Source organism: Dioscorea cayenensis, chromosome 19 (assembly GCF_009730915.1).
Source record: "Dioscorea cayenensis subsp. rotundata cultivar TDr96_F1 chromosome 19, TDr96_F1_v2_PseudoChromosome.rev07_lg8_w22 25.fasta, whole genome shotgun sequence".
NCBI classification, from domain to species: domain Eukaryota; kingdom Viridiplantae; phylum Streptophyta; class Magnoliopsida; order Dioscoreales; family Dioscoreaceae; genus Dioscorea; species Dioscorea cayenensis.
The window spans coordinates 30,502,803-30,528,474 of NC_052489.1; the positions used below are offsets into that span (position 1 = coordinate 30,502,803).

At 36.6% G+C, this 25,672-nt stretch overlaps 6 protein-coding genes and 1 non-coding gene across 9 annotated transcripts; 3 read left to right on the forward strand and 4 right to left on the reverse strand.

Moving 5' to 3' along the window:
* Nucleotides 1-56: 56 nt before the first annotated feature.
* Nucleotides 57-1,839, reverse strand: LOC120249432 (protein DETOXIFICATION 55). Its single transcript, XM_039257939.1, has 2 exons — nucleotides 1,689-1,839; nucleotides 57-1,511 (listed from the first exon to the last, which is right to left on the reverse strand). Exons 1-2 carry the CDS (start codon nucleotides 1,731-1,733, stop codon nucleotides 78-80), a joined length of 1,479 nt encoding a protein of 492 aa, XP_039113873.1. The 5' UTR covers nucleotides 1,734-1,839; the 3' UTR covers nucleotides 57-77.
* Nucleotides 1,840-3,831: 1,992 nt separating this feature from the next.
* LOC120249381 lies at nucleotides 3,832-5,198 on the forward strand. Its single transcript, XM_039257872.1, has 2 exons — nucleotides 3,832-3,857; nucleotides 3,929-5,198. The coding sequence occupies exons 1-2, from the start codon at nucleotides 3,832-3,834 to the stop codon at nucleotides 5,196-5,198; spliced, it is 1,296 nt and encodes a 431-aa protein (XP_039113806.1).
* A 6,116-nt stretch (nucleotides 5,199-11,314) lies between these two features.
* On the forward strand, nucleotides 11,315-13,743 carry LOC120283412 (60S ribosomal protein L18-3-like). Of its 2 annotated transcripts, none has more exons than XM_039290095.1 (5): nucleotides 11,315-11,398; nucleotides 11,466-11,555; nucleotides 11,647-11,775; nucleotides 11,896-12,078; nucleotides 13,433-13,743. In XM_039290095.1, the coding sequence occupies exons 1-5, from the start codon at nucleotides 11,396-11,398 to the stop codon at nucleotides 13,589-13,591; spliced, it is 564 nt and encodes a 187-aa protein (XP_039146029.1). In that variant the 5' UTR covers nucleotides 11,315-11,395; the 3' UTR covers nucleotides 13,592-13,743. The 2 variants fall into 2 exon arrangements, with proteins under 2 accessions (XP_039146029.1, XP_039146030.1); XM_039290096.1 differs by lacking the exon at nucleotides 13,433-13,743 and adding an exon at nucleotides 12,163-12,337 and having other exon boundaries at nucleotides 11,896-12,127.
* On the forward strand, nucleotides 12,693-12,773 carry LOC120250993. Its single transcript, XR_005533318.1, has one exon. It is a non-coding gene; the product is annotated as a small nucleolar RNA snoR53Y (small nucleolar RNA).
* A 1,286-nt stretch (nucleotides 13,744-15,029) lies between the features above and the next one.
* LOC120250350 (epoxide hydrolase A-like) lies at nucleotides 15,030-17,119 on the reverse strand. Its single transcript, XM_039259153.1, has 4 exons — nucleotides 16,191-17,119; nucleotides 15,931-16,113; nucleotides 15,598-15,839; nucleotides 15,030-15,510 (listed from the first exon to the last, which is right to left on the reverse strand). The coding sequence occupies exons 1-4, from the start codon at nucleotides 16,473-16,475 to the stop codon at nucleotides 15,264-15,266; spliced, it is 957 nt and encodes a 318-aa protein (XP_039115087.1). The 5' UTR covers nucleotides 16,476-17,119; the 3' UTR covers nucleotides 15,030-15,263.
* Nucleotides 17,120-17,218: 99 nt separating this feature from the next.
* Nucleotides 17,219-20,008, reverse strand: LOC120250354 (epoxide hydrolase A-like). Of its 2 annotated transcripts, none has more exons than XM_039259160.1 (4): nucleotides 19,582-20,008; nucleotides 19,395-19,463; nucleotides 18,370-18,605; nucleotides 17,219-17,657 (listed from the first exon to the last, which is right to left on the reverse strand). In XM_039259160.1, exons 1-4 carry the CDS (start codon nucleotides 19,864-19,866, stop codon nucleotides 17,411-17,413), a joined length of 837 nt encoding a protein of 278 aa, XP_039115094.1. In that variant the 5' UTR covers nucleotides 19,867-20,008; the 3' UTR covers nucleotides 17,219-17,410. The 2 variants fall into 2 exon arrangements, with proteins under 2 accessions (XP_039115094.1, XP_039115093.1); XM_039259159.1 differs by having other exon boundaries at nucleotides 19,281-19,463; nucleotides 19,582-20,006.
* A 2,887-nt stretch (nucleotides 20,009-22,895) lies between these two features.
* LOC120250357 (epoxide hydrolase A-like) lies at nucleotides 22,896-24,903 on the reverse strand. The gene is made up of 4 exons (XM_039259162.1): nucleotides 24,535-24,903; nucleotides 24,233-24,415; nucleotides 23,425-23,660; nucleotides 22,896-23,286 (listed from the first exon to the last, which is right to left on the reverse strand). The coding sequence occupies exons 1-4, from the start codon at nucleotides 24,817-24,819 to the stop codon at nucleotides 23,040-23,042; spliced, it is 951 nt and encodes a 316-aa protein (XP_039115096.1). The 5' UTR covers nucleotides 24,820-24,903; the 3' UTR covers nucleotides 22,896-23,039.
* Between the last annotated feature and the right edge of the window lie 769 nt (nucleotides 24,904-25,672).

Sequence of the window (25,672 nt, forward strand, 5' to 3'; positions counted from 1 at the left end):
AATTATAAATATTCAAAAATATTTATAAGCAAAAAAAATTATATATTTTTAATATAGATTTTATATATATATACAGCTCAATCAGATATATCCAAGAGCAAGGCTACGTCATCTTGGGCTTTGGTGGGCTTTATTGGGCTTTCCTCAATAACAACCGAAGGCCCAACCAAATCCATAGCCTTACAAGCCTCTCTTTCCCAATCAGTCCTCAACGTTACAACCACTATAGACACAGCACACACAACCTGGGCCGCAAGCAAGCCCAAACAAAGGCCCACAAAGCCCCAATCCAGCCCAAAAGCAAGCAATACAGCCACCGGAGCTCCGACGAGATAGAAAGAATAAAGATTAATGGCAGCACCAATGCCCGGCCGTGCACTTCCCCGGAGAACCCCACATCCGGTGGTCTGCGGGCAGTTTGCTAGCTCGCAAAGGCCGATCACCGGAAGAATAGTTTTGGTCAACTGGAGAACCTCCTCGTCGCCGGTGAACACTCTCCCCCATGCTTCCCTCCCAACTGTTGTCCAAGCTAAACTTATACAAGATACCATGAAGGAAAGAATCATGGCAACCTTGGCTGCAACTCTAGCATGGGTTGGTCTTCCGGCGCCGAGCTCATTCCCGACACGAGCCGAAACCGATGAGCTCAACGTTGTTGGCAGTGTGTACATAAGGGACGTGGTTTGGATCACGATGGCTGCCGTTGCTAAGGTGACGTGAGGGTGGTGGAGATAGCCGGAGAGTAAAGTCATGAGCTCATACCACCACCACTCTAAGCAAACGGCTAAGCAGCTTGGGATGGCGAGACGAAGGAGGGAGCTCCATTCAACGACGAGCTTCGGCGAGGAAGGTGGTAATGGTGAGTAGAAATGATCTGGAGGAGGCTTGGTGTAAAGGGTGTAAACAAGAAGAATGAGAAGAGTGGTGAAGTTGGTAGTGAAGGTGGCAATGGCTACGCCTTGAATGCCAAGATGGAGAGTGGAGCTTAGAAGGGTGGTTAGAGGGAGGTGGAGAAGCAAAGATAGTGCGCTGCTCCACATCAATGGCTGAGGCTGTCCCTTGCTTCGGAAGTAGATACGGATTGGATGGAGAAGACTGTTGGCGATGAGGTCAGGAAGAGAGAAAAGACAGTACTTTCCGGCCACCTTTGAGATCTCCTTGTCTTGCTGGAGATGAAGCATTAAGGTTTCAAGATTGATCCATAAGAGAGATATCGGAAGAGAAGCGAGGAGAAGGAGAAGGATAGTTCGACGGAGAGCGGAGATGACGCAAGGGAGGTTTCGAGAGCCAAAAGCTTGGCTACACACAGGCTCCATGCCTGTGGCTAGGCCGGAGAGGACGGAGTAGCCAGTGATGTTGGTGAAACCGACGGCGAGAGCACCGCCGGCAAGCTCAAGCCTTCCTAACCTCCCTATGTAGATGACTGATATCATGCCTTTGAGGTAGTTGATCAGGTTTATGGCAGTTATTGGTAGACCTATGTCTTTCATTCTCTTCAACTCCTCCACCACCTTGAGATGAGCATAGAGAATAATGAATATTATCAACATTATTATTATTAGGAAACATATATATATAGTTTATATATAGTTTATATATAGTTTATAGTTAGTAATTAGTAATAATAATAATGATAAGATTGTGGCAAGGGTGTGATATATGATCACTGTGAAGAAGCAAGTAAGTACCTCAGGCATTGTTAGGTACTTTTGGATAGGATCTCCTCCAAGCATCTGTATGTGCCCTGGTTGGTCCTTTTGATTGCCACTGTGGGTTCTATTTGTTTTGTGTGGGGGCTGTCTTTAGAGAAGAGGATGATGATGATGATGATGATGAAGGTGGTGGTTGCATGATAGAAATGGAAGAGAAGGGAAGCCAAGGGAGGGAATTTATAATGGTTTGAATGTGGAGATATGGGGCCACACTAAGCTGTCTTAACAACCCTACTTATTCAAATCCAATATTGATTGTTTAATAGTAATATATATATATATATATTAATGAATTAATAAATAGTGTGTGTGTGTGTGTAACAAGGTTAGACATGTCTATGTCATGGCTTGCATGCAAAGGTTAATTATCTAAAGCTCAAGGGAGTGAAGTATACATTACTTGCTGGTTATATAGATGAGGTGATTGTAGATGGAGACCATTCAAAGGATTTGAGGGGCCTCATGACCATTTTAGATGGCAACATTTCCATTGATACTTTGATGGTACTCAACCATTTCTCATCAACAAAAAGTGTGGCATCAATTTAGCCAATGCTTTTGTACACTTCTCGAAAGGAGTTTCTGAACTCCACTCAACTTCTATTTTACTGATTTTTTTTTTATTTTTCACTATTCAAGTTATAGCAAGATAAACATGTTTTTACAAAAAAAAATAAAGTGAATAAACCAAGATAAACATGTTTGGAAACATATAAATAAAACATATTCTTTTTACTCTTAATTATTTCACATATTCTTTTTACTCTTAATTTTTAGAAATAATAGTTGATTTAAATGAATAGTTTTTTTAATAAGGTGGATAAACCACAAATTTATTAAAAAAGAATAGTTTTTTGTTTTAAAAAAAAACAATGTAGTGCATTATAATATATCATTTTACTAAATAATAATAAAAACACAAGTGTAAATCAGTTACTGCTCATTATATTTTTTTTTCATAGGTGGAGTTATAAAATTTTATTTATTTAATTCTTGATACATATCTCTTCTTTGATTAGTTTTATATGAATTTTGGTATTCTTTCAGTATTTTTTTTAATTATAGGTTTTTTTTCACTTTTCCCAGTATTCTATTTATCTTTCTCACCTTTGATATGTTAGTTTTCAAGGAATTATGAAAGAGGTATTAAAAGCTTCATAAAAAGTAACATTTTACAGCATATATTTTTATATTCACAAATATTCAAATTCAAAATCAAGTATTTAAACAATCTAAGGTAAAGGTTTTACTATTGGGATCAATTCTCTTCAACTGCTATACTATTAATATCAAATGATAATGTTATAAAAGAAAAAAAAAAGTTAAATATGATTAATATATTTATTAAAATTCCTAATGCTAACATGAGACCATAATTAATTAAGCCACGATGTATGTGAAGAAGATTAGTAACGTGACCTAATCCCTACCCATTTTGAGTTGAGGTCTTGTTATTCTAAACCCTATCTATGATCCTATCCCTACATGCAGCCTAAAAACCCTAACCCTAACCTAGCTAACCCTAGGTGCTAAACTTTTGGGGGTGAGTGGGTGCACGCAAGGTGTCCACCAAAGCAACAGCAAATACCTCCTGATTCGAGTCTTGGATCACGTTCAATTTGGTGCTTGGTCTGATCCAACGTGCAATAAAATGGTTCATCAAGCACGTACCCAACCCAAGCAATTTAACTTGATACCATTATTGGCAATACAACCTTTTTCTATTTCTAAATTTATCTTTCCATCATTCTATAACCATCAAGAAATAAGAAGAACATTTTTTCTGTGCGCTGATCAATGATACCCATAATCATGCATGAGGGATAAATATATTGAAGATGCACATGTGTTATATATATATATATATATATATATTGAAGGAAACAATAGAACATGATCAATTTATCACATGCTTTGAGACATGAACATGTAGTTCATTGAGCATGCTTGATTTATACTTTTTCTTGCCTATGTACTTCATAGCTCACAACCATTATTGTTAGATTTCTTTATATGAATCCTATTTCACTTGGTTTACTTATATGATTTTTTAAATTAAAAAAAACTAACATATTTGTGGTGGCAAATGGCAATAGAGGGATGAGAAAATTTAGGCGACATGATGGCTCCATATCATTCTAACTTGTAACCATGATCTACTTAAAACATATTATATAATATGATAAAATAATTTTGACAAATTGAGCGGCCTTCAGTCTCACGGTCAAGTTTCTTGATAAGCGGGATAACTTCGCGTGGAGATGTATCACAGTTTATGATCCGAATGTGAGAGCTTTAAAATCCGCATTTTGGGAGGAGCTTCGTAGTTGTAGTGGTGATCCGAGGGTCCCTTGGGTGATAGGCGGGAATTTCAACGCCATTTTTTCTATTGAGGATAAATCCTCCGGGGCTCCTAATCTTCGCGACATCCGTGTGGCGAATAAGTTCTTGTTGGATCTTCATCTCTGTGAGCCACCTGCGATTGGGAGAAGGTTCTCCTGGACGAATGGACAGGAGAACCCCATCTGGGTGAAACTTGATAGATTCCTAGTGAATACGCCTTGGAATGATCACTTCCCTAGAATCTTGCAAAACAGTCTTCCTAGGCTTGGCTCTGACCATGTCCCTATTCGGCTGGAGGTGGGTGGAGTGAGCTTCCATCCGAGGCCCTTTAGATTCGAAGCAGTTTGGTTCACGGATGAGGGTTTTAATGATCGGGTCAAACAGTGGAGGGAAGAGATGGCACCTGTTGGTTGTGGTGCTTTTGTGTTATCTAAAAAGTTAGCCGGACTTAGAGAGCGCTTAAGGACGTGGGCCAAATTTAACTTTGGTTCGGTCAAGCTAAAAAAACTGGAACTGTTACATCAGATTGAGACCTTAGACACTGTTAAGGAGTCCAGGGGCCTTCTTCCTTCTGAGCTTGTTTTTGAACAAAGTCTTTTGCAATTGTTGGAGATTATCCATAAAAAAGAAGAAATTTATTTGCGGCAAAGATCCAGGACTCATTGGTTAAAGGAAGGAGATGGCAACACTAAGTTCTTCCATGCGGTGGCCAACGGTCGGAAGAGTCGTAATCTTATCTCGGGTGTTGTCCTGGACGAGAATAGGATATTTGACCCAAAAGAAATTGGGAAGATCTTTGTTGCGCGTTTCCAGCAACAATTTGGTAGTAAGCGAGAGTCGAGATTCAAAGTAGATCTTCCCAAACTCTTTGAAAACAAACAACATGTGCAGTTAGGGGTGCTTGAGGGGCCTTTTTCTTCGGAAAAAATCAAAGATGCGGTCTTCAGTCTAGGTGGGGATAAAGCACCTGGCCCGGATGGCTTCCCGATGTGCTTCTTCAAACAATGCTGGGAGTCGATCAAAGTAGACATCTTCAAATTTTGCGAGGACTTCTACTTTGATAGAGCTAACTTGGAAAAGGTTAACTGGGCAAGTATTGCTCTTATCCCCAAGATGGAGACACTTGAGCAGCCAGGGGATTAAAGGCCTATCGGTCTAATCAATTCATCCCTTAAAATCATCTCTAAAATTTTGGGGACGCGATTAGGTAAAGTGAAGGATGTGCTGGTGGATAGCGTCCAATCTGCTTTCTTGAAGGATCGTTGTATTCTTGATAACATGGCAATTGCGGAGGAACTAATTTTTAGTATGCATAATAGAAGATTACCTGGTCACATTTTGAAAGTGGATTTTGTTAAAGCCTTTGATTTGGTGGATTGGGATTTCCTTTTGGAGCTGCTAAAAGCCAGGGGTTTTGGGGTCCAATGGTTGACGTGGATCGAGAGAATTCTTTCATCTTCTAAGGCTAGCTAACGTGTTGATAAACGGAGCGCCGAATGGTTACATTCGGTATCAAAGAGGCTTAACGTAAGGGGATCCTCTTTCGTCGTTGCTTTTTGTCCTTGTCACGGATGCGCTTAGTGAGATATTTAGACATGCGCTGGATTCCAAGATTCTGGTTGGGGTGCCTCTGGGTTCTTTCAAGAGTAGATGCAATCTGCACTATGCAGATGACCTTCTGGTGTTGACTTTTGGAGGTTTGGAGGATCTCAGAATAGTGAAACTAATTTTATACCTCTTTGAAGGGATGTCAGGGATTCGGGCAAATTTTTCCAAAACTTGTTTGTATTCGGTTAGCTCTAGGGTCTTGCTTGAAGCTGCGGCTGTAGATACTTTGAACTGGGCTTCTCCCGGTTATGTACTTAGGGCTTCCAATCTCGGGTAGAAGGCGACGTAACCAAGATCGGGAGGGGATCATCGCAAAAGTGCATCGAAGACTTTCGTCTTGGAAAATCCGACATCTTTCATTAGGTGGTAGGCTCATGCTGGTGAACTCCTTGCTTTTGGCTCTGGCAACCTATTGGATGTTCATTTTTAGATTACCTTCATGGGTTATTAAAGCGATTGATCGTATCAAGAGAGATTTTTTGTGGTCGGGGCCTGATATTGAGAAGCCGAGATGTAGATTGGTTAGTTGGAAGGCGATTTGTCTTGCCTGCGATCAAGGTGGATGGGAGATTCTGGATCTACACAACGTTAATCAGGCGCTCCTCAGTAAATGATGGTGGAAATATTTGAACGAGCCACGGTGGGGAGGGACGGTGGTCATTCAGTTTAATTACGGTTGTTCGAATTGGAATTTGTTCCCTTGCAGTAGAGGGAGGATGTCTTTCTTCTGGAAGGGGGTGCTGACTGGTCTACCCACCTTAAGATGCTGCATCAAGAGTGAGATTTATTCTGGCGCGGAAACGCTCTTTTGGAAAGACCAATGGCTTAACGGTAGGGCTCCGATGTATGTTTGGTCTGACATTTTCAGTAGTTTTGCACAGCACGACGCCTCTTTTACTAAATTAGCATACCTGTTAGAGGGGCAACCTTTTTGTGTTAATGCGAATGTCATTCAGATCCAAGACAGGTTAAGGACGGTTCGTTAGGATGAGAGGGATAAAAAATATTGGTCGTTAACTGGAAATAAGTTGTTCTCGGTGAAATCTCTTTATAACTTCCTTAATGACGGCGGGTTGCGTTGTGCGGTGGTGAAATTCTTTTGGAAAAACAACTGCCCTAAGAAAATCAACATCTTAAACTGGCTGGTCTGGAAGAACAAGATCTTTCGCTAGAAAATCTGGCAATTAGGCGGTGTAACTCGCTGCCTACGACTACTTGTGTGATGTGTCATGCAGGTGTGAAGTCGGTCGATCATTTATTTCTTCAGTGTCCGGTTGCTTTGGAGGTTTGGGGGTGTTTTAATAGTTCGTTGTCCTTGCCAGAGCTGCCAACCTCGATGTGCAACCTTTGGCTATCTTGGAGAACCTCGGTTCGACCTGCTGATAGAGTTTGGGTGGTTAGTGGTCAAGGCATTAGTGTGGAATTTATGGCTTGCTCGAAATGATAGAATTTTTAATGCTAAAATTCTGCCTTCACACTGCATTGTTCTGAGTATTAATCGCATGCTTCTCTTGTGGTTCGATGCACTTGCAGATTCGGTCAAGGTGAAGATCGAAGATACTATTGCCTTTGTCCGTCGCAATCTTGAGTTCGTGGGTCCGAGGAGTCTGCAGGACTTGGGCGACACTGCTGCCGAGGAGGCACCTGGCTCTACCACAGGGTTGTCGGTTCGTTGTTTTGGTTTTTGGGGGATAGCTGGGCTATCCTAGGAGGTTAGTCATATTTTGTATTGCTTGTTTCACTGCTTGTGAGACAAGTGTGTTAGTGTTATTTTCTGGGATTTCCAGTGTGGTTGTTTATGGTAAGTCTATATGTTTTTCTCTATTTTTTTAATTGAAATGATTTATTTACCTTTTAAAAAAAAAAATTCAACATATATATAATAGTATCATCTTCTCCCTCTATCCATAGTTTTAACCGGTTTTGACTTCTGAGTTGTCCATGTAAATCTATATGTATTTTTTTTTCTTTGGCTTATTCTCATTGGTTATTTCTTTCAATTATATATATTTATTTTAAAATTTGATGAAGTTTTAACTATCTTGGGCTTTGATCATTGGTTTTCTTTGTATGGTTGTCATTTTTAGTACAATATCTTCTCGAGTATAATAATGCAATCACAGACATGCATGAGACATGGCCAGACGAAAGAGTTGCATGGCTTAAGGTTTTGCATGAGATGTAGGGCCATGTTATTAGCTGGCATGAATAAGGTGAAAATTCAATGATACATCATAATTAATTCGCTCCCACTTTTTGTTTTTATCTCTAGATCAAAGCAATACTTTCAATACTTTCACTGTGATTACTCGATGTGATTAATAATTCATTCAACTTCAATTTGGATTTCCTTTTAGCAACTTTACATACATACATGTGTATTCAACATTAAAAACGAGTTTCATAATAATTTTTTATTTTGAAATTAATTTATTCTTTGATATTCAATGTCAACCGTACCACCATTTGAATTTAATCATGTTTTATATATGAGAAAAATAACATCACAATAAAAAGAAGAAAGTACATTAAATAAAATAGACACGAGGAAAAGAATTATACTAACTTTATCTTCAGTCTCGTTTTCTTTTGTTATAATTTTCTATGATACTTCTTATGATGATATATGTATATATTATTATTTCCATTTTATTTTATTTTTCCCAGTACTTGTGGTCAAGACCATGCATAATTGGAATCAATTGGGTGCTCTAAAAGATGATTTGAGAGTCCGTAGTAAGGTTGATATTTTGATTAGTTGGTGGACATGTCCTTAAGAATGTGTCACTTAATTGGTTTATTAATGCTTTATATATTGGACCCATATCATTGTGGTGTGGTTAGTGGTCATATCTTCATTATATGGGTTTACCATTCAAACATTACATCAAATCTTTTAATTCCATTAATTAATCATGCAATCAATTGACTTCTCATAGTAATTTCAAGTCAATCTTTTTAAACCTTTTTAACCCCTCTAACATGTCCTTTTATTTTTATTCCAATCATCTAAGTTAAAATTTTAAAAAAAAAAAAAAAAAAAAACATATATGAGCATGCAATATAATATATCTGTGTATATATATATAGGCTATTTATATTTAAGGACTAGTGATTAAAGGTGGTTGGCATGACAAATAGCACTCATTTCACTCAAAAATGGTCATGATGCTCACTTAGACTTGAATCCAAAAGGTCACAAGGGCTTGTTTGAAGACATAGATGCAAGTTGCAATAGTGGGGCTCTCTCTCTATATCTATGATCTCTCTCCCTCTTGTTATGGTTGTGGAGTCTTAATTGGTCCTACTAACAATGGCTAACATGGAATCATTTGCATGTGCATTTGGCAAATCACTAGTATGATTAAAGCAAAAAAGCTCACTAATTATTTCTTAATAGAAATTAAGAAATTATCGTGACCAATCAACGATGGACACATATATTCGATGCACATGCTAATGAGTATGTTTATGTTTGTGTGAGAAAAAATAGTTCATAAAATAAATAACATCACATCTCAAAATAATAAACTTTAAAAAAAAATGAAAAACATGGTTTGTTGGAGAAGAGACCAAGAGGAAGAGTAAGAGTCTTTAACCCTAATTCCTTGGCCATTGCATGGCAAAACTCAAACAAGCAACACCTTTTTCTCTTAACAATAATGAGTTAGGGTTAAGGGGTGGTTGAGAAGAATATATATATATATATATATGGTATCCCACCCACCAAATGTGATCACTATATATATATATATATTATAAATAATATACATCTTTTGTTATTTGACATCTTGATGTGCCGCCTTACTCCCTTCACATGAGCTTTAATTCTTTCACCTTTAGTTTTTGCATGTCTTGTTCCACGAAAAAGAAAATGAAGTCATTTGCTAAAGCTCCCGCATATAGAACTAGAATATATAGCAAGCTAGCTATCCAACACTCTTTATCTCCAGTCAAAGCCATTTAGATTTAATTTCCACTATCTTCCCATCCATATCTTTGCATCATATATTTTATCTCCCCCTCCTCACAAGACATTAATTCCCTTTAAATTTATATTACCACCTTCTGAAGCTTTATTAGCTACGACCCTGCACCTTTCTTCCTTTTCCTCTTCTTCTCCTCCCCCTAACTCTCTGTTATCATTATGTATGGGTCCCAATATCTAGGAAGTTTATATATGTATATATATATATATATATATATATAACTTTGTAAGTTGATAATAGTTATAACATGGGAGAAGTGTGCATGATGACAAGTGTATCTACCTAAAAAAACAGTGATATGTAGTGGAGAAATCACCATCCTACTCATACTCCACATTACTTGGTGCTCTGTGTGTGTGTGTGTGTGTCTCTCTCTCTCTCTCTCTCTCTCTCACTCTTTATCCCTAGTGGTCTCACTTGATGTTTGGATATAGTCAACAAGCATGCAATGAAAATCAAATGAGAAATCACTCCTATCAATATCTCTAGACTCTAGCTATATCTCTATGCATGATCTCTATCATGCATTAATAATTCATTTGATTCATACCAAATGAAAACAAGTAGTCATCTCCATTAATTAGTGTTTCTTTAGGAAAGCATATAGCATGCAAGGGGAGCATGTTTGCCTTTAGCGTTACACGTGATTGAGCTGTGGTACATGTAAAGAAAGTTATCCTAGGACAAGTTATGGGCCTTCAGTTGGACTTATATATATATTATGGGGACCTTCATGCTCCATCACTTCACCCACCCACCATTTTTATTTTATCCCATGCAATCATGCACCTCTTCTATATATTGCAATACGCCCTACTTTAGTTTAATCAACTCACAAACTATTTTCATGCCATCTCTATATCTTCATTCTCTTTGTTCTTATCATGGAAGCAAAAAACACTTTGTGCTTTACCCTACCTTCATTAAAGACTAGTACTCTGTAAGTTCTTTATAGCTAAAAGAGTTACTATTCTTGCTCATCACTTTGCATTCCATTATGCATTTTGGTAGATGTTGCTAGGGCCATATCATGTTTCTTATCTTCATGGAGAGAGATTTATCATGCATATATGAAAGGCCTAGCTAGCTAAAGCAAGTGGTGAGCTATTTTTATAGCTTTGATTTAACTAACCATATGCCAAGGGATAAGCCGATAAGGATGTTCTTGTGTCTTGTAATTAAAATAACGTTTTAATTATTAGTTGAGCATAATGAGAGTTTTATCCATTTTTTATCTAACATAACATGTGGGAAGATATAGTTGATTTGAAGGAAGAAGAAAAGGACTTGTATCAAACAATTGAGCTAGCTAATTTATAATTTGTATTCTAATTAAATGATTCTATCTTCACTTTAAACCTTATATACTTAATTATTACATATGAGGAAAAAAAATGATGAAAATCAATATCTATCAATTAATTGATTATTGATAAAAGTAATGGACTGTTGAATTTTAATATAGAGTATTGGGCCACTTATCTTCGGCCTTAAGTCTTTAACGTCAAACGTCTTTCGGCCTATTGGGCTAATATGAAACTGGGCAGGCCGAACGTCCATGGGCCTATTAGGCTAATATGAAACTGGGCTCTATGAGTCTCATGGGCTGGCCCATGTTTATGCGCACAGCTTTGTTATGATAAACCTGCGGCACACGGGACCGTAAACCCCATTAAATCGCAAACAAAACCCTAGAATTGAAACGGAGGAGGTTTTGATCGAGAAGACCGCCGCCGGAGCGCCATGGTACGTCCTCATCGAAATCCTGGCATTCGAGAGCATGGAAACCCTAACATTGTTTTTAATCTTATAGGGCATTGATCTCGTCGCCGGTGGCCGGAGCAAGAGGGTTAAGCGCACCGCTCCAAGGTCCGATGATGTCTACCTCAAGCTCCTCGTCAAGGTATTCATTTCTTTTCTTGTTTCTACTGCTCGATTGTTCTTGCTTTCGTATTGGCGATGATGGATTTGGTTTGTCTTTTGGATTCTATTAGCTTTATAGGTTTCTGGTGAGGCGAACTGGTAGCAAGTTCAATGCGGTGATCTTGAAGCGGCTCTTCATGAGCAAGACTAACCGACCTCCCATCTCCCTCCGCAGACTTATCAAGTTCACCGCCGAAAAGGTGTGTTTTTTTTCTTGTTTTGCTTCTTCTTCTTCTTCTTCTTCTTCTTTTTTCTAATCTAGTGTCTATTTGATGTATTTGGTTTGTTTATTTTGGATTTGGGGGTGTTTTGGATTTCAGGAGGATAAGATTGCTGTTGTGGTCGGCACTGTGACAGATGATAAGAGGGTTTGTGAGGTGCCAGCAATGAAGGTGACTGCACTGAGGTTCACCGAAACGGCGCGGGCTAGGATTGTCAAGGCTGGTGGGGAATGTCTCACCTTTGATCAGCTCGCCCTTCGAGCTCCTCTCGGGCAGAACACGGTACATCCACTGTCTGCATTTTGTGTGAATGCTTATTGCTGGATATGTCGATATGCTTAGGTTCTGTATATTTAATGGAATGCTGATATCATTGCTGGATTAAGTTTATAGTGTCAATTTTACGTGAATTAGATGTTGCTAGGAGAACTGTGCTGTATATATATTTATTGTAAGTTTGGAATTGAATAGTATAATTGATAGCAACAATGCAACTTCAGTAATATTGCGGGAATAAGACATTATGATATGCTGCTGGTCCTCCTCTAGTTTGATCTCTGTGAACTATGCATCTATCAAATATTCCACTGGTATTAGGTATTAACAGTAAGTGACCATATAGTACTTCTTGATCATTTGAAGTTGTTTGTTTGACCTGTTTTAATTTTGTATGGAACTTGCTAGTATTCCTGAATGCATTTATGATCCAATTATGTTGTGAATATGTAGGTCTATGTAATGATGTTTATAGCTATGATGATATTACTTTTTAAACCCAGCTCAATGTGAGAATTTCCAACTATTTGGAGATCAAGGAACTGAGAATGTGAAAATATCTGAGCTAAATTTAGTTTTACTGGGATATATCCATTTACTGTCTTTATTTTCATTTTATGGCTCCCAGTGATGTTCATTCAATCCATGCTAATGCTGAGTTACTTCAATGATTAATTTCATCATTTGATTCTGAGGGGGCCAATCTTTGTTTACAGATAGTATGATTTATTTGTTGCAATTCACTAGGATTTAATCATTTACAAGTCATTGTATAATTTAATACAAAAAATCTGCTTCCTTGAACTAAGGTTGGAAATGAAAGAATTTGGTATGCCAGATTTTTTTCCGCTCAGGAAAGCGACATAGATGGGAATGTTACAGAGATATTGCTCATGCTCTTTGGCATTTGTACTGGGAGCTGTTATATGCATGCGACTTGAATCATTAAAATAGAAATGCAATTAGAATTCTCAATAATAACTGTGAAGTACACAAAATTCATGCATTTTTGGTAGGTCATTAGATTTAAAAGCATTATCCTGATGGCACATTGATATCGTTAATTCTTTTGGGTTCAAGTTTACCTATATTCTCATTAAGATAGCAATAGTCTATTTTGATCTGGATAATATTTGCACTTTCTCTATGATGATTCTGGTTTTGTTGCCAGTTTATGTCAGTCATCATTGTGAGTTTAAGTTAGGCCAATCTTAACTTTCAATGTCTATTGGCCATGTATCTTACTCCTTTAATACCCGTATTGATTGATGATGCTTTGTTTGAACCATACTTTATCAGTGTAACATACAATATATTGTAGACATTGATTTCTGAAGAAAAACTCCCCCATGCTTTGCAGGTTCTTCTCAGAGGTCCCAAGAATGCCAGGGAAGCTGTCAAACACTTTGGCCCTGCTCCTGGTGTGCCACACAGCAGCACTAAACCTTATGTCCGCTCCAAGGGTAGGAAGTTTGAAAAGGCTAGAGGAAGAAGGAACAGCAGGGGATTTAGGGTTTGAGTCATCAAACTTGTCAAGTCTGGCTTTCACCCGGCGAAACTATCTTATTTTCCTCATTGAAATTCTCTTTACCATGTTTCCAGTTTTGCGTGTTGAATCCAATTTTGATTTTAACATTAAGACAACTTATTGGAAATCCATTTTTCTGATCATATACCTTTGGAAATAACTCATTTATTCAGTTGCAGATCCACACTGCTTGTAACAAGTAGTGGAGTCTCTGGTTCTTAATGAACTTAAATATGTGCTGAGAAAGTGCCCGGATCCATGCATAATTAACCACAATGCAGGTACTCTTGGGCTGCAGGTATGTGATAAGCAAGGATGAGATCATCTACACATAATTTGGTTGGCACATAAAGATATACTAACGATTAAGTGGTCTATTGGTAATCGGGTCCTCAATAGAACTTTTCACAAGTGGTGAGAGTTTGAATCTTGAGTGAGGACATATATTTGGAAATGTGAGTAATGGTCATGTATAGGTGGTCTTAGTGTCCATGTATGTGCAGGTTTCGCTCTTACTTGCTCCGCTGAGGTTTATGCCTACCCCTGCTTTTCTTAGTAGTTATGCCTTTCATCTCGACAAAAAAAAGATATAGCAAGACAACCACATGGCAAAACTGACTGATACTCTCTTCCGTCATTTAATGTAGTGGAGATGATCTTCATGTTTGTGGGGACTTTCAAACAATTGTCAAGGATCACCTCCCTCAAAAACAACTTCAATTTTTCCGGTTACCTGCACAAAAAAGCTTTGAAAATTTTCCTGTGCTTAAAATGGAAGGAGACATTAATTTGGCGGATGTGGAAGTCATCTTCACATAAAGCTTAATCAGCAGTTGCACGTCAGAGGCTGACCAGGGCATTCACATTGTCTGGCTTGAATGTACAAAGCTCCCAAGTCGTACACCATAACAAACAGCTTCAAACACTGGTTATTGTGACTAACTCAGACTTGGTTTCATAACTACCCGTGATTATGAATGAATGTAATTCATCTGATCAATCTTCATAAGTTTTACTATGGAGGAGGAAAAACCTGGAATCTGCAGACATAGAAGTCATCACCCAAGAAAGCCTTGCAGGTCTGCATGGGTTTTACTAAAGTTATTCCATCAATGTAATGGTCCGTCAACTAAACATATTTCTCAATCCAGTACATTTATCATAATTCCTAGCAAAATAATGTTTTCTCAGACACATCATCAATCTTCAGGTAATCAAACATTGTCCATAACCCACATGTAGACAAACTAAAAGTTAAACTACAACTCAGTAGTGAAGGAAAAATTAAGCACAAAGTAAAGGATATGACAACCACTGTTGAAAGCATACAGTGAACTATTTTCCCTAATAAATGATTATATAAATGACTCCACTTGTGATAATATCATGATTTGAAACCACAGAACATGTAAGAACATGCTAATAAATATAGAGGAAACCCAGATTTCAAACATGCAGATATTAGTAGTTATCTTAATACAAGAGCAACATAAGGAAGTCAATAATTTTAATGCAGAATGACAAATGGCAGACCAACTCAAGCCAGTCTATATTTAAAAGTTGGTAGTTATTTAATAACTCATATGCATGTCTCATAGCAGGACGAATGCTTGATTTCATCATAATTTCTGAGCAGATAAATTTCTTCATGCAAACAGAGCAATCAGAAAGTTTTAATGAAGTCATATATATGATCAGTGACTTCATGTGCCTTTTCAAGAGTGATGAAATGGCCTACTCCTTCCATAACAACTACATCCTGCAGGAATGGAACATCCTTCTTGAAGCCACCCTTGTGAATGTAGTCCTTAACACCAGGGAAATGGTAGGCCAAGTCCAGATCTCCAACGATGAACTTTGTCGGCACTTTTATCTGAGTTCCAGTCCATGCTGCTGTCAGCTCCCAGTTTCTGCACATAAATTTCTTCATATTAACATCCTCATTGCCACATGTTTCAATTGATTAATTATCAAAATATAAGTTTAAAGAGGCACACAATTCCATGCATCTGTAGTAGTTCAATCCTCCAGTGAAGCCTGTTTTCTCAAATTTGGCGGCATAGTAATTGATGTCTTCTTCCGAGAGCCATGGTGGTAGTGTGAGATCATCATCAGAGGAGACACTGAAACCTGTTTCTTTTGGTAAAATATAAGCATTTGGCCGACGAATTGTTAGGAATTTCTTCAGGATCAGTGCAGTGCCAATCTCAGCAAACTCTGCTTCTGCTGCTCCAGGTTCCTATCTCATAGAACTATGAACTATTAAATCAATGTTCAAAAAGGTCAATAAGATTGAGAAAAAAGAAACCAGAGGTTCAGTCATGTAAAACCTGAAACTTGACCATGTAGTGCGCATCACCAAAGTGAGAACGAAGTGAGTTTATAGAACTCTGAGCAGGATTCCGAGGAGTGAATGCCACACTGAGGTTCACCAATGCATTAACCTTGTCTGGCCTAAGCATGCAGAGGTGCCATGCAACAATTGCTCCCCAGTCATGTCCTACAACAAACACCTTATATCAATACTACTCAACTCAATCACTAGAATGAATAAGTTTGACATGCAGAAGATGATATATAGTATGCATACCTTGTCCTGGCCCAAAGCATGGATAAGAGCAACGATGTCACCAACAACATGGAACATGGTGTAGGATGAAGAGGAGGGAGGGATGTCTGTGTCACCAAAGCCACGGAGATCAGGAGCCACTGCATGGTAACCACGGGCAGCAAGGCCGAGTATTTGATGACGCCATGAATACCATAACTCTGGAAAGCCATGAATCAGCAGCACCACAGGACCACCCTCCCCCTTCTCTGCAACATGCATGCTTATGCCATTCACGTCCACCTTCCGATGAATAATTGTTTCCATGACTGCTTGTGTGACAACAATCCAGACTCACTGTACTTATAGTCCAGAGAGAACTTTGTTAACACCACATCTTCACTGTTGTCGTCAATCCTACAGAACACATACAATGAATACAGAAAAGTCAAGCCAAAAGCAAATAGCAAATTGGGTGACAAAGGCTGGCTTTGATATGATACCTACAGCGATTGAATGGTATCTTGGAAATGATATAATATTGACTTAGGAGACGTTAATTTGCTTTAAAGTCGTCTGAGTGATAAGAAAAGTGAGAACATTCACACTTAAGTGACTGAAAGTTAATCTCACTTCTTCTAATTCTGATGTCCATTTATAATAGCGAAAAACAAAATCTTAAATTGGATTTAATTCAAAATTTTAAAAAAAAATTACTAAAAAAAGTATTATTTCCTACTTCAAATTCCACACTGCACTTAATTGACTTCCCCACCTCTAAAGAAGAAATAAGAGACTTCCCCACCACTAAAGAGAAAATGAATGCTCTCTTATTCTCTTTGGAATCTTTTGAATAATTGAATTCTAAACTTTCTTTAGAAGTAGACACACTAAACATACCTGAAAGCATCAAGTAAATGAAGATCTTTGGAAAAGAGGATCATGCAATCAACTAAAGCCAAAATTCTAAGCATAAAGGGTGAAGAAATCTAAGTATAATAAAAGAGACAACACAACAGGCAAAACTGGGAATTTGCCAAGGAGAATTCCTTTTTTGAACATCAAAAATAGAAAAGCTGAAAAAGCAGAAATATATACGAGATACTAAAGTTAAGTAGAAACACAAACTACACATTATAAGAAAATAATCCCTCCGAATATAGATGTAAGAAACAAGAGGGCCATAGGTATGGCAATTTTTTCGGTTCGAGATCCTTTAGAGATGGCTGATGCATATTTATTGATACACAGAACATAGAAGGTCAGAATTTTTGGATGAAGTTAAGAATGTGCTCAGTGACTTCATGTGCCTTTTCCTGGTTGATGAAGTGAGCAACTCCATCCATGACAACCACATCCTCAAGAAATGGAACAACTTGCTTGAAACCACCTTTGTGAACAAAATCTTTGACACCTGGGTAGTGATAAGTTAGGTCCAGATCTCCCACAATATACTTAGTGGGTACCTTAATCTGTGCACCTGTCCACGGTGCCAGAAGCTCCCAGTTACTGCATAATCCACCAACATGCATGATAGGTTTCAGTCATTGATTCTATATCAGCAACAGGAATCCAACAAACTTCATAACAGAGAAACAAAGTAGGAAATATTGTAAATGATCACGGAAATTTCAGCAGAATGTGAGCACACTTGCATTTACTATGTATGTGTCACTGATGTCCTGGCCAATAAAATGGAAGAAATAAAAGACAAGTAACCAAGCAACTCAGAGATAATAAACTGTTCATTAAATTCCCTAATTTTGTTTTTTCCATTCTCAGGGACATTACTGAATTCTCTTGCATTTGTACTCATTTCAGAATAAAGCAGGATGTTGTTACATCAATAGATGGACATTGCAATCTAGATAGAAGAACTAATATAGTTGCAATCATCAATATTAGTATCATCAATAAGATAACCTTTAGCCTTGCTATCCGGAAATTCATTCAGAAATACAGCAAAGCAAGTATGATCTATCACTTCCTACAGGACCTACCACCAAATTACCTCTAGACAGAACAAAACAGAGTGACAGGGGTTTACCATGCAATGACTAAGGAACACTACAAGCCTCACATGAGTATAAATGTGCTTGTCAAGAATATTTCTGATTACTTTATATTTTTATTAAAAAAAATTCCTCTGTGATAGACAATTGAGGGAAGAGAAAATCAAAATGGAAAAAAAAAGGCAAGTATGAAGCTTGTATAAATTTACCTGTTCAAACATCGGTAATAGTTTAATCCTCCAGTGAAGCCAGTCTTCTCATACTTGTTACTGAAGTGGTCGAGATCTTCTTCAGAGAGCCACGCAGGAAGAGAAGATTCATCATTAGGTAAAACCCAACCTTCCTTGGGCATAAAAAAACCACCAGGATCACGGAACTTCAGGAACATTTTGAAAAGTTGTTTAATATTAAAATTGGCCAATTGTGCTTCAATTCCTCCAGGTTCCTACAACCCCATCAGTGTATACAAAGTAAATTATTCTAGGTTTCATGAACCATAACAAAGCATGCACAGTCATGATTAAGCTTATTTCAGTAATTAGGACAAAACAGGATGGCAGCATAAATAAACAATCAAATTTAGCACAAGTTCTAATCTACAGAGAGTAACAAAACATAAAAGATACGTTGTCAGTTCAACATGTGGTTGGAAACTCATGGCCATAATTCACCAAGGCCTAAAACATTTGCTACATAGAGAATTGAAAGAACATGGTCAAAGATCTCATCTCTCAGAGTAATTTTATTTAGTATGTAGCCTGCTTATACAAGGCAAGAAGGACATCTACAAACCACACAAGTTTGGTGATGGGACCTATTTAAAGACTACATATAATCAATGAACTGAAACAAACTCAAAGCCGGAACAGAACCAAGTTAAAAAAAAAAGAAAAATCCTACAGCAAGGACCACAAATCCTAAGAACACTAATTGAAGAATCTGACACAAAGAAACGGAATCCAACCACCAGCTTTTAACAAACATGATCAATTCTTTTCAACAATATGAAGCCCATAAATTCTACTGATCAATAGCTTGTAAGACAATCAAAGTGCATTGAATTTGGAACGACCCGACATGCTTTAAGCTGCACACACACACACACACACAGAGACCAAACCTGACACCTGCAAATGTAGTAATCGTCTCCAAAGAGGGACCTAAAGTAGTCAACTGGTTTGACAGCCGGATTACGAGGCATAAATGGAACACTGAGATTCACCAAAGCTTTCACCTTGTCCGGCCGGAACAAGCATAGGTGCCATGCCACCAGAGCGCCCCAGTCATGCCCAACCACAAACACCTTACGCGCAAAAAAATAAAAAAAAAGCACAATCTTTTTTTTGTCAAAATCACAATCATCAATTTAAAAACAGTAAGAAATAAAAGAAACAAAGGATTTTTATTAGATGATGAACAACTTGATCTTGGCCAAGGACATTGATTAGCGCGACGATGTCGCCGACGAGATGGAACATGGAGTAGGAGGAGATGGCGGAGGGGGCATCGGTGTCACCATAGCCACGGAGGTCAGGGGCGACGGCGTGGTAACCTTTGGCAGCGAGCCCATTGATCTGATGACGCCATGAATACCAGAGCTCCGGGAAGCCATGGAGCATGAGGACGACTGGTCCACCCTCTCCCTTCTCGGCTATGTGCATGCCAATGCCGTTCACCTCCACTCTCCGATGATTGATCCCCTCCATCTTCTTCTCCTACTCTGTGAGTTGGGACAACAATGGTTTCCTGGAATTGACAAAGGTCCGAGTTTTGTTTGTTGAACTGATTAAGATAAAAGAGGTTTAGAATAAATAATATAAAACTAGTGTATAGTCATGTTTTGGTCTCTTATCCGAGGCAAAAATTAAAAGACAAAAGTGACTGCTGAGGAGATTTAAAACAAAAAAAAAATTGCCGGGATGAATGGCTCAGCAGCTAAGAAATATAAAGATGTACATAACTATTATTCACACTCTTAAAAATATATTTTTATCATAATTTAAATTTTCACCATTTGTGAATTATTTTAATATAGACTTGTTATTAATAAATTATTTAATTATTAATAAAAAATTAACTGCTTGAAAATATAGTGTTAAATATATTATCCAACCATGCAGTGAGGGCTCTCGTGGTTCATTTGGTTATATTCTCTTCTGTTTTTTTTTTGTTATTTTTCATATTTTAAAGATTTTCTTTGTTTTTTTATTTGTTTATTTAAAAATTATGTGTAATATTAAATATTGGATTTTTCAAATTTATTTTTTATATTTAATATATTTTTATAATTTTTAATAAATTAAATTTAACTATTTTTTTAAAATTTATTTAAATATAATATTATTAAAAATTAATATAAATTTTATAAATTTTAAATTATCACCTAACTCTAACCAAAATTTTTTTAATATGTAGAATTAAATAAAATAAATAAGTTAAAAAAAGGACGGAGGATTGAGAATTTATACCACGCATCTTGTCTAACAGGAGTGAGCGTATTATCAGACATCCAATTCCAAGATGTGCACATGACTTCGATGTTTTTTTGGTTTGGAGAGAAGTAATGTTTTAAAAACCGTAGTGATTGTTGTCCTGATTAGGCAACTAGTTCATGGTCCAACCTGTTGAATTGATTGGATTGACCCGTTCGACCGGATTTAATATTTTTTAAATAAATATTTTTTAAAAATTTAAAAAATAAGTAAAAAATACTTTTAAAATTAAAAAAGATTATAAAATTACATATTGTAAAGTTATATTGCCTTTATAAGGTCATAAAATATCAATTTCACATAAAATTGAATTTTTTTAAAATACAAATATACAAGGATATAACCATACAACAAATATTTAAAAATAAATAATTAAATTAAATATAAGTATACAATAATAACAACAACAACAAAAAATAGGAATAAAATAAAATATAAGTATATAATATTTTGCTTTTTGTTTTTTAAAACGGGTTTAACTTTAAAATTTTAAAATAAATAAATCAACCGGCCAGTCCGGTCCAACCAGTTCACCTGTTGAACGGGTTGGTCTGGTTTTTTGGTGTTTTGTGTGACTAATCGGACCGATTTATCAGTCGGTTGAACTGGCTGATCTAATCCGGTTTTTACAACAATGGAGAGGAGTGAATGGTGCATAGCAAAAAAGAAGAAAAAGGGATAATGGAGTTATTATAATAATAACCAATTTTGTAAAATTAAGATACTGACTTGCACTAAATTGGTTTTTTTGAGATTGGTCTATTGATGCTCAAAAAGACATAATCTTTATATTTTATACAATTTACTGGATTTCATGCTTTGGACAAAAACTTTGATACAATTTGTTGGATCTTAAACTCTAAACAAAAACTTGAATGGTTAAAACTATAGTAATTGTTTATTTTTAAAATTAAATGTATTATCGAGTTTGTCCCGTGATTTTTCCTTTACATAAAAAGGTAATTTCTATTGTTTTTGCTGGCAACAAATCATTCATGATATATCATCAGTTCCAACTGTGGTTGGGAACTAATTAATGGGCATAATTCACCAAGGCCTAATTGCCTAAAATATTTGTTAAATATGAAGTAGAATTGAAAGAACATGGCCAAAAAAATCTCATGTCAAGAGTTATTATACAGAGAGATCTATAAAGATTCACCCATTTAAGCGAAACACGTTGGCCTGTAATATAAGGCAACAAGGACTTGTCCTATATACCACTTGACAAGTTTGGTGATATTACCAATTTAAAGACTTTCATATAATCAATGAAACGAATGTTACTCAAAGACGAAACCAAATCAACTTAAAACAAAGACGCTACAGCAAGGACTAAAAATTCTCAGTCAGCCAAAAAAATAAAAACAAAAAGGACATTCAACCACCAGCTTTTGACAAGCTTAACACAGACAATCATTTATTTTGAAGCATAGAAAAACTATATTTTCTATTGACTAATAGCTTGTGAGACAATTGAAGAGGAGTGAATTTAGAACCACACAATATTGTTTATTTTAATAAATATAAACAAATTATAAACTTTTAATCAATTCGTAGAAAGAGTCAAACTATTTTGGTCTATTTACCAATAGCTTGTGAGACAATTGTTGTGCAGTGCATTTAGAATCACACAATATTTTTTATTTTAATAAATATAAATAAATCATAAATTTTTAATCAATTCATTTTAAACGAGTCAAACTCTCAACTTTTAATTCTGTGTAAACTCTTAGAATGAAAATGAATTGCTTTTGTTCATAGCAGAAATTTATTAATGAATGATATCACAGCTTATGCTCATACGTTAAACAATCATTTATCATCTTTTTTAAAAATAAAATAAAATAAAATAAAATGAATTGCCTTCTGATCTTCTCTTTTTACTAGTTCTATTCCCTTTTAGGTATTTATAGTGATATTAGCGGGGCATTGGACAAAGTATTTTTTTTTTTTCTGAGTATTAATTTAAAAAATAATAAAATAAAAAAAATAGTTTCAGATTTTTGAATAAATAATCATGTTTACGTACTGATATATGTGGTGATATATTGGTCTCTTAATAACCAAAAGATTACCGTCATAATAGGCGCAATGCCCTCTCTTTTTAATAAAATAACGTGCAGGGGCGAACTTCTCACTTTAAACTTTAAAGACGAAAGAAATCACTAAAGTGGACTACTGGCTGGCTGTCTAAGAGACTTTTCAGAACAATTGTAACATAAATCAACTGCCGGATTTTATTATAAAACACAATTTGCTTAGCAACAAATAGTGTTTTGATTTCTTTATTGTAGTGAATACAACTTTTATTTCAACAGTGCTTTGAGTGCAGTAAAGATACAAGTCATATTTTCATGTTTATTGATATGCAGAAAACAGGGTGATCAGAATTTCTTGATGAAGTTCAGAATGTGCTCTGTGATATTATGCGCCTTTTCTTGCTGGATGAAGTGGGCAACTCCTTTCATGACAACCACTTCTTCAAGAAGTGGAACATCATGTTTGAAACCACCTTTGTGGATGTAATCCTGGATGCCTGGATAGTGGTAAGTTAAGTCCAGATCTCCCACTATAAACTTTGTAGGTACTTTTATTTGTGCTCCAGTCCACGGTTCTGTAAGCTCCCAGTTACTGCATCATTATATAATTAAACAAATACAAAATCATACGCATCAACCTTTGCAGCTGAGTATTTGACCAAATAACACAATCACAGAAGAGAAAATGAGTAAGTAAACACACTAACAAAGATTGTCTAGATATTTTTACCTATTCAAACATCGGTAATAGTTAACTCCTCCAGACCAGCCAGACTTTTCGAACTTTTTACTGATGTAGTTGACATCTTCTTCAGAGAGCCAATTAGGAAGAGTAAATTTATCATTGGGTGAAATCCAACCTTTTTTGGGTATAAATATACCATCAGGGTCACGAAGCGTGTAGAACTTCTTGATCACTTGTTTTGTGCTAACACGGCCAAATTCTGCTTCAATTACTCCTGGTTCCTGTATTCACATCCCATGTACGGTTGTTTCTTCAGTTCAAAATTTCCCAAGGATTAATACTTCAACAACAGTCATAACAATGTCACCATATATAGCATTCATGGTATATTAACTATGACCATAATTCATGAAGTTGTCACATGTGAAATGGAGTTGTTGAAAAATCATATATGGTCTAGTTTTAGAAAGAATGGTCCCACACAGGTTCACCCTTTCAAGCATGTTGACATTTCCAATTTAAGTACATCAAAAGGTCAGTGACGCCGTCTGTATCAACAGCACACATGATAAATGAAGTCAAAATAGTACACTGGAAACCAAGTTAGAGGTTAAAATTAAGTTAAAACCGCAGTGACAAACGGAAGAGGTACGTGAAGAACCAGGTACAAAGAGAAAGGACCTTGCAACCACTGAAAGATCAGTGCAACGCCATAAAAGGTCATTAAACCTACTCAAAAGATCATACAACATTCAAACAAAATGCAACTGAGCTTGCCACAAATTAAGCTCATGCTTTGGAACAACAGAACTTGTTGTCAGTCAGCTACACAGACAGAGAATCGATCCCATACCTGAAACCTGCAAATGTAGTAGTCGTCGCCGTAGATAGACCTGAAGTAGTCAACCGGTTTGATAGCCGGATTACGAGGCATATATGCAACACTAAGATTCACCAAAGCCTTCACCTTGTCCGGCCGGAACAAGCACAGGTGCCACGCCACCAGAGCTCCCCAGTCATGCCCAACTACAAACACCTTGCGTGCAAAAAATAAAAAGCACATTTTTTTTTTTATCAAAATCACAAACATCAACCAAAAAAACAGAGAGCAATGAAAGAAAGGAAAGGGATGATTTTTACGAGACGATGAACAACCTGTGCTTGGCCAAGGATGGCGATTAGGGCGATCATGTCACCAACGAGATGGAAGATGGAATAGGAGGAGATAGCGGAGGGAGAATCGGTATCACCATACCCACGAAGGTCAGGGGCGACTGCGTGGTAGCCTTTGTCGGCGAGGCCATTGATCTGGTGACGCCATGAGTACCAGAGCTCCGGGAAGCCATGGAGCATGAGGACGATTGGTCCACCCATTCCCTTCTCCGCTATGTGCATGGCTATGCCATTCACCTCCATTGTCCGATGACTGATCCCCTCCATCTCCTCCTCCTTCTTCTTCTTCTTCTCCCTTGCTTCGATGGATGCTTTGCCTTCGTTGATGCCATTGTTTTATAGCCATGATTATTGATTATTGATTAGAGAGGGTTGTTTTTAATCAACTAAAACTAATAAATACACCTGCATTACTGCATACATTAAGAAAACGTTGAAAAGCGAGGATTTGTCGGCATACATTGCACCACACGCAAGCTTTCTATTTAAGTTAATTACGTAAAAGATTTGGTGTTGATTTATGTGATTCTTTGAATGTTATATATATATATTTAGTTTGTGATGATAGGGGAGAGATGAACTAATTTTATAGTTGGCCGCTGATATAGGTGGGAGTGTACGGATGGAGCTGTTGTGATATAGGCTTATTAAAAAACATAAAAGTAATTAAATTGCATGTAAATAACAATTTACTCAAGTCATGTTTAAATTGCATCAAAATCAATTTTGTTTGTAATTAACTTGATGACTTTTGGTCTTTTAAAACATTAGTTATAGTTTTATTATAACGTAAATTTTGGCAAATACAAGTATACAACCCTCAATATTATGTTGTTTTTTTTCTCAAAATAATGAAATCATTTTTTTCATCTAATTATGATTTTTACTGAATAATTTTCATTGAAATCTGTGAGTCTATTATTAACTTGTAAATTTTAACTGTTATTGATAAAAAAAAACAGCACCCAAAGAATTTAGAGATTATTAAGTAATTTTGGGACATCACCTCATAAAAAAAATATTGGTATTTAATTTTCATTCTAAATCAAAATATGGAAAAGAAAATTAATTACTAATGGTAGTGGTATAAATATCAATGTATACAAATGACGACTTTGTT

Excerpts from the sequence above, each read along its gene's own strand:
- LOC120250350 (XM_039259153.1), bottom strand. The coding sequence starts at position 16,475 with ATGGAAACAATTATTCATCGGAAGGTGGACGTGAATGGCATAAGCATG. Across the intron at positions 15,840-15,930 it reads ACTACATGGTCAAGTTTCAG|GAACCTGGAGCAGCAGAAGC; the intron begins GTTTTACATGAC and ends TCTATGAGATAG. Across the intron at positions 15,511-15,597 it reads TACTACAGATGCATGGAATT|AAACTGGGAGCTGACAGCAG; the intron begins GTGTGCCTCTTT and ends ATTTATGTGCAG.
- LOC120249381 (XM_039257872.1), top strand. The coding sequence starts at position 3,832 with ATGATGGCTCCATATCATTCTAACTT. Across the intron at positions 3,858-3,928 it reads GCTCCATATCATTCTAACTT|TCTCACGGTCAAGTTTCTTG; the intron begins GTAACCATGATC and ends AGCGGCCTTCAG.
- LOC120250357 (XM_039259162.1), bottom strand. The coding sequence starts at position 24,819 with ATGGAGGGGATCAGTCATCGGACAATGGAGGTGAATGGCATAGCCATG. Across the intron at positions 23,661-24,232 it reads ACTACATTTGCAGGTTTCAG|GAACCAGGAGTAATTGAAGC; the intron begins GTATGGGATCGA and ends ATGTGAATACAG. Across the intron at positions 23,287-23,424 it reads TATTACCGATGTTTGAATAG|TAACTGGGAGCTTACAGAAC; the intron begins GTAAAAATATCT and ends ATAATGATGCAG.
- LOC120249432 (XM_039257939.1), bottom strand. The coding sequence starts at position 1,733 with ATGCTTGGAGGAGATCCTATCCAAAAGTACCTAACAATGCCTGAG. Across the intron at positions 1,512-1,688 it reads AGTACCTAACAATGCCTGAG|GTGGTGGAGGAGTTGAAGAG; the intron begins GTACTTACTTGC and ends GCTCATCTCAAG.
- LOC120283412 (XM_039290095.1), top strand. Across the intron at positions 11,776-11,895 it reads TCAAGTTCACCGCCGAAAAG|GAGGATAAGATTGCTGTTGT; the intron begins GTGTGTTTTTTT and ends TTTGGATTTCAG. Across the intron at positions 12,079-13,432 it reads CTCCTCTCGGGCAGAACACG|GTTCTTCTCAGAGGTCCCAA; the intron begins GTACATCCACTG and ends CATGCTTTGCAG.
- LOC120250354 (XM_039259159.1), bottom strand. The coding sequence starts at position 19,866 with ATGGAGGGGATCAATCATCGGAGAGTGGAGGTGAACGGCATTGGCATG. Across the intron at positions 19,464-19,581 it reads ATGTCCTTGGCCAAGATCAA|GTGTTTGTGGTTGGGCATGA; the intron begins GTTGTTCATCAT and ends TTTGCGCGTAAG. Across the intron at positions 17,658-18,369 it reads TATTACCGATGTTTGAACAG|TAACTGGGAGCTTCTGGCAC; the intron begins GTAAATTTATAC and ends TGGATTATGCAG.